Source organism: Camelus bactrianus, chromosome 12 (genome assembly GCF_048773025.1).
Source record: "Camelus bactrianus isolate YW-2024 breed Bactrian camel chromosome 12, ASM4877302v1, whole genome shotgun sequence".
Classification (NCBI taxonomy): Eukaryota; Metazoa; Chordata; class Mammalia; order Artiodactyla; family Camelidae; genus Camelus; species Camelus bactrianus.
The window spans coordinates 62,655,905-62,662,523 of record NC_133550.1 but is presented as its reverse complement, the minus strand read 5'-3'; the positions used below and the strand labels follow the sequence as shown (position 1 = coordinate 62,662,523).

Here is a 6,619-nt window from a genome sequence, read left to right as displayed (position 1 = left end):
CCTCCATCCCCAGATCCCAGAGTTCCGACCTGGCCAATCAGAGCATGGCATGTACCCCAGTAAACCGATGAGAGTCCATGAACTTTGCCAGATTGTCAGGGAGAGAAGCTCTCCTTTATCTGGGCATGGGCAGACAGGCCCGAAGCCTGAGCTGCTGGTGGCCACTAGGAGAGGAGAAAAGCAAACACAGAAGGGAGCAGGGCCAAGAGGTGAAGAGAAACTGCATTCTAGTGACATAGTTGGAGCCCTTGATCCAACTGTACCTGAAGCCTACATACCTCTGGGCTTTTTGCTACTTGAGCCACTAGGTTATTCCTTCTTGTTTCTCTCTTTCCTTCCTCCCTTACTTTCCTCTCTTCTGATTCTTTCTTTTATTCTTAAACTCATTTGAGTTGGGTTTTTGTCCTTTGCAGCCAAGAGTCCTGATAATATCCATAGTATGATTTCAGGAAACAGTGCCAAAGGTGAACAGACTGCTACTCCCTTGTGACCCTCTCACCCAGGTCCAGCATCCTATCTACAGAACCAGAGTGTGAGACCAGGTCTGCTTCCTCCTCAGCCCAGCAGGCCACAATACCCCAGCCATGAGGGGACCCTTCCATGAGTGTCTCTAGGTCCCAGACACCCCAGACACCACAACCTGGACAAGATGAACACATCACCACCCCACTGCCTGGGAAGCCCCTGCAGATCAACACCCGCCCCATTGGGGAAAGAACAGCACAGACACATGGAGAAATTCTGAAATAGGCTTCTGGGTTTTATTCAAAACAACACTGGTGGCGGCTGCCACTTGGTTTCTCTATCCCAGGCCATCTGGGCCAGCAGGTACCAGTGCCATCAGCAGCTAGGAGGGAAGTTTATTCACACCGTAGAAACTGTACAGTGACTGGGAGTGTGAAAGTCACGGCAGCAGGGCTGGGCCGAGGGCTTCCAGGAGGCGGCGGCCTCTGCCTCCTCCCCAGACCCCAGCTTGGCCCAGGTCTGCCAGGAACACTGATTATTGCACAAAGACAAAAAGAGTATGTGTATCTGGGCTAAACAGCAGCTTCTAAGACCCCAAGCCCTTACACAGCGCAGCAAAGGGGGCCAGAGGTGGCCCTGGAAACAGAAAGCTCCGGGGGGAGAATCTGGGGCGAAGACAGGCAGACAGGCTGATACTGTGCACATTTTGTCCTCCTTTAGGGGGCTGCCTGGTGCAGGAGAAGGCCAGGCAGGGGACAGGAAAAGGGTTTGGCGGGGGTAGGCCATGTCCTATCTGTCTTGGGTCCCTCTGTACAGGCCTTGAGGTGTCCACCAGCCACCACTCTGTAGAGGTCTGCAAACAGCTTGGGTCCAGCACCTGGGTCCCCACTCTCCCCAGGGCCAGGCCATGTGGGTTAGGGTAAGTTTGTGCTTTTGTGATGGGCAGGCCACAGGATCAGGGAGGGCAGAGGGGCCATTCCCCCAACCCTTAACCTTTTTGGCTTGTCCTGGCCAGCCAATCACAGCCTCCCTGGTCCTCCATCTCCTATTGCTCATAGGAACAAGACCATGCTCCTGGGATCACCATTTGAGACCCTCTGGGAACCAGCTCCATCTCTATCTCCACAACTCCCCAGGCAAAGCTCTCTTCTGTGCTCAGCTATTCCCACCTCCAGACACACCCTGCTCTGTTCAGCCCTTGCAAAATCATTCAGGCCAGTCCCTTTGCTTGGACCACACTTCCTATGTGTCTGCTTGTCCTGGGGTCACACAGTTCAGGGTAAAAGGATGGCTTTGTGCCAGACATGCCCAGGATGTGTTCCTGGCCCAGCCACTTACAACCGGTGACACCAGGATAGCCACTTCCCTGGTCTGTGCATGGAGCAGCAGTGCACACAGCTTAGGGCCGCTGTGCAGAGTAAACAGATGACACTCAAGCCCAGAAAATGGAAGCTGCTGACCAGTGTCAGACGCCATCCCATTGAACCCCAACCCACCCTCCATATGGTCCCCCCAGATCCCACTGGCCATCTTTTGGGCCCTTGCACACACATCACTCCAGGAACACGCTGCTGTGTGCAGCTTACGTGTGCTGTCTCGCTCCACCTGCGACTGCTCGGGGCGACATGGTGCAGGGAGGGCGGGCGAGGCAGAGCCAGGCAAGCTGCCTGTGCCCTCTTCTTCCCGCAGACAAGTGCCCCGGAGAAGAAACAATCAGCACAGCAGGGGAGCCCAGCGCAAGGCCCTCTGGAGCAGGCAGCTTGGAACGTGGGCCCAGCCTCCCCAGGGAGCCCAGGGGCCACTGGGGGTGGGAAGGAACATGACCCCTGGCCCAGCCCACCCCTCACCCTGGAGGTTGCCCTCCTGGGAGGAAGCACAGCATCTGGGCATCACCTTGTATGTCCTCACAGTGACCCCACCCTCTGCCCTTCTGCCTGTGAGGAGAGGGAGACTCCAGAGAGAGGCTCGGGGCAAATCCGGGTCTGACCTCCAAGTCTGCCCAGCTCCCCGCCCCAGCAGAGGCCTGCAGCTGGGCTGTGCTTTCTGAATCCACCTGCTGTGAAACGTGGAGTCGCTGTTTCACATTCTAGGAAATCAGTGCTGGCCTCCCACGGTGCCTCAGCCTCTGCTGCCCGGGCCCTGGGGGACCTTGGGGTGGCCCTTCACCTATCTGGCCGAGGTTCCCTCACATGTAAAGTGGGCCTGATAACCCTTTCCCGACCACTCACCAGCTCTTGGGAAAAGGCTTTGCAGGCCATGAAGCTTGTGTCCCTCATTACCTCCTCCCTTTGCACGGTGCCCAGGCCCCAGGGGTCTCTACGCCACCCCGAAAACACAAGGAGCCTGTCAAGCACACCACACCCCACCCCCACGTTCTTTAAGGTCAGGTTTTGGGAACAAGGACAAGGGCCCCTCAGCGGCACCCAGCTGAAGCCATTAAGAAGATCTCACATAGGCGAAGGGCCCGGTTATTGCTGAAGCACAAAGCCCTGACCTGCGGCCTTTCCCACTCCACGACCTCTGCGTGTCAGCAGACCCCACTACCACCACGCCCTCAGCCCTCTTCCTCAAACTGACTCCAAGTCCATTCACTCGCCTTGACCTAAGCAGTATGTCTGCAAAATCACGGATTCAATGTATTGGTTTTTTTCCTAATAAATACTGAAATAAATGCATAACTATTTAAATAAAAGATACCCATCTGTGAACCTATTTGGGAAGCACTGCAGCTTTGGGAAAGTGGCGGTGGGGGGAGGGAGGATGAAACAGAGACCCAGAGACAGGCAGCGGAGGAGGAGGGAGAATGTGGGTCTTCAGATGGGCATGTGAAGGTGCTGGGATCGGGGCTGGTCCCAGGGCCCAGGCAGGTACCCCCACCCCAGCTTTCAGTCCTGTCAGATCTCCTTTACCCTGAAATCCATGGGGGCGGGGGTGCGAGGCAGAATTGCTCAGGGGACAGTGGGTTGGGAGTAACCTCCTGAAACAGCTGTGGCTCAGGGTCCAGCTGGGGGTAAAAGGCAATAAGTAACCATGCCACTGACTGAAGCCCAGGAGCCCCCTGGACAGCTCGACCGGCCCAGAGCAGGCAGGTTCCCTTGACTTCCAAGCATCTCATCTGCTCAGTGCCCTCAGCCTTTCCTCTCTCGCCTGCAGCCTTGCTGCTCTCAGCCTCCTTGGGGCAAAGCCACTGGGGCTGGGACCTCACCTGAGGCCAAGCCCTCTGCCCAGCCATGGAGCCCTGCTCCACCCCGACCCCTGCCCTAAAAAATACAACTACTCACCCCTGGTTTTTCTAAGAAAGACATCTAACTGGTTGACTAAGAGAGTTTGTGTGCTCTGGGGCATCTACAAAAGACTGTTCACAACAACTAGACGGTCAGGAACAAGACAGACACCCCGACATGTGGAGGGGCGGGATCTTAGCAGCGTTTCTTCTTTAAAGGAAAAAAATGCACCCTGAATTCCACCTCTTCTTCTGGGCCAGTCTCCCCAGCCACAGGACCCTCAGAGACCTGAGAGCCCTCTCCAAGCTACGCTCAACCCTGGGGGAGACACCAGAAATCAAGGCTGCCAATGCCCCAGCAGGACCATCTGTCCTGGAGTGGGTCTGGCCTGGATCTCAAGCATCAGGCAAAAGCCCTGCCTGGGCTCTGACCCACACTCCCCAACTTTAGCACTTTCTGGAAGTCATAAGCTCTCAGTAAAAAAAATAAATATATATATATATATGTCTGTCTCTCTCTATGTATATGCATATGTATATACTTATATGCACGGGCAGGACCACACTGGGCCATCTGAGCCTCGGGCACCGGGACCCTGCTCCACCCGCCCCGGCGGCGGCCTGGCGCTGGCCCGCGGCGCGGTGCCCAGGTCGTGGACAAAGTATTGCTGTCTGCCCCCTGGCTCCTGAGGTAAAGAAGGTGAGACGGGGCGGGCGGAGGGCGGCGGCGGTGGCGGCGGCGGCGTTGGGCCCGGCGGCCCTCATCTCTTCCCCTGGCTCGCCGCGTCTCCGAGCTGCGGTTCCCCCGGCGGCGGCTGCGGCTCCGGCGCCAAGGGGCCCCGGCTGGCGGCCGGCTCGGCCTGGCGCGGCGGGTCCTTGCAGCGATCGGCGGCCCAGGAGGGGCTGCGGGCCAGGCCGCGGGGCCGGGCGGCGGCGCGGGGGCGGCCCGGGGCGGCGGCCAGGCTGCTGGTGCTGCTGAACCGGCGGGCGGGTGGGAGCCCGGGCGGCGGGGGCGGCGGCCCGAAGAGGGAGGTGAGCGAGAGGCTGCTGAGGGTCTCCGAGTGCTCGCTGCCCGCGCCCCCGCCGCCCCCGCCGGCTCGGCCGCCCACACCCTCCTCGTCCGAGGGGTCCATGGAATCGTGCTGGGTGCAGCCAGGGCTGGTGGAGCCCCCGCTGCTGTGGCTGCGCTGGTGCGCCCGCAGCCCGCGCAGGCTGAACAGGCCCCGGCCCCGCAGGCTCAGGCGGCGGCGGGCGGCGGGCGACAGGCCAGCGTGGGGCCCCGGGGTGGGCGCAGGCAGCCCCAGGGCGCGCCGCGGACTGTCGCTCATGGTCAGGCTATCCTCCAGCGTGGTCTGCAGGCTGCCTGCAGAGCTGCTGCGGCTGGCCTCCAGCGACATGTCGCTCCCTGTGGCCTATGGGGAAGCCACAGGGGATGGGGAGCTGCCCAGTGTCCCCCAGCCCCGCTGCTCCCGCAGCCCACCCTTCCCGGTGACACGCGGGCCCCTCCGGTCCCCCAGAAATTCACTCAGAACGCCTCCAGTATCCCACTGCTTCTCCCTCTGCCCCACCATCACCTGTCTGGGCTTCTGAGTGAACTTCAACTGAGCGCCCTGCCCCCACCCCACTCCCCTGTTCTCAGTGGGTAGCCAGCATCATCCTGCTCAGACCCAGGTCAGACCCTGGCCCCCAGCCCAAGAGGCTGGGGGCTCGCTGGGAGTGAGAGACCTTGGGCCCCAGCCCATCCCTCTGGGACCTCACTTCTTACCACCCTCTCCCTTGCTCACATGGCTCCTTCTGCCCCCACGCCACTCCGCTACCCCACCCCAACCGATGCTCCAGCTGCTGCCTGGAAAGCTCTTCCCCACACCCACCTGCTTCACACTTCCCTGCCTTCCCTGCCCCTCGACCTGAGCTGCCAGCACCCTGCTCCCCCCACACCCCTTCCCTGGCAGGTCTCACTATCGGCTAGACTATACTTTTCATTCATTTATTTTGGTTTATCATGTCTCCTCCTGCACCCCCGCAACACAGGCACGAAACACTGAACTATAAACCCCGTGAGGCAGGGATTTTGTATCTTGCATAGCTACAGCCTGCTGCGTAGTTGAGGTCAGCAGTCACTGATGGAACACGTGACTGGAAAAGCCCTGGGCCTGGCCCTGCCTCCACTACACTGTGCGAGCTGGGGCAGCTCCTGCCTCTCCCAGAGACCTGGACTCCTGCCCACAAAACGGGGATGTCAGGTCTGCAGGACCTTCTGCTCTGTGCTCCACACCCTCTGGGTGCCTAGGTGGTGGCCCTGGCCAATCCACTCAGGTGGCCCTGCAAACCCATCCCCCAGACCCATCCTCCCCGCCTCTATCCCTAGTAATCACACCCAACCTCCTCGGTGCCGCCCCCCCACACCCTGCAAAGCATCCCAATGCCCCCTCCTCCCCATCCCCTCAAGTTAGAGTCCAAGGATCTTCCTTCAGGATCCCCTACCTGGGCTCCCCCAACACCCTACTGCCCCAAATGCCCTAGGACCTGGCTCTGCCCATTTAATCAGCCTGTAGTGCCACCTCCTTCCTCAAGTCTCAGCACCACCCCCTCACTTTCCCAAGTGCCCCCAGCATTGCTGTGCCTCGTGCCTTTGGTTGGGCCCATCCCCTCCCCTGCCCCTGGCCTTTAAGGCCCCACTCAGGAGTGACAGGAGTGCTCTCAGAGCCGGGAGATGCCATACCTGCCGGAGGAGGGTGCAGTTGACACTAGGTGACCGCAGGGATGCCCAGGAGCCCTGCAGGGCGATCTTGGGGAGGGTCCTGGCACCAGCGCCCTTCTCCTGCCCTTTCTGGCTGGCAGCCACAGCAGGGTGGAAGAACTCGGCTGGCATGGGCAGGAGCGGGCTGGAAGCATCCGTGGAGAAGGGGCTCTGGGGCGCTGCTGGGGGGA

General features: G+C 60.1%; 1 protein-coding gene across 1 annotated transcript in view; it reads right to left on the bottom strand.

The window, feature by feature from the left end:
- Positions 1-735: 735 nt before the first annotated feature.
- The window catches only part of CACNA1I (calcium voltage-gated channel subunit alpha1 I), a 110,924-nt gene continuing 105,040 nt past the window's right edge, over positions 736-6,619 (bottom strand). The window contains exons 36-37 of the mRNA XM_074375583.1: positions 6,411-6,607; positions 736-5,100 (exon numbers count right to left, since the gene is read on the bottom strand). Coding sequence (XP_074231684.1) covers positions 4,450-5,100; positions 6,411-6,607 — 848 coding nt within the window. The 3' untranslated portion in view covers positions 736-4,449. The remainder of the gene's footprint in view (positions 5,101-6,410; positions 6,608-6,619) is intronic.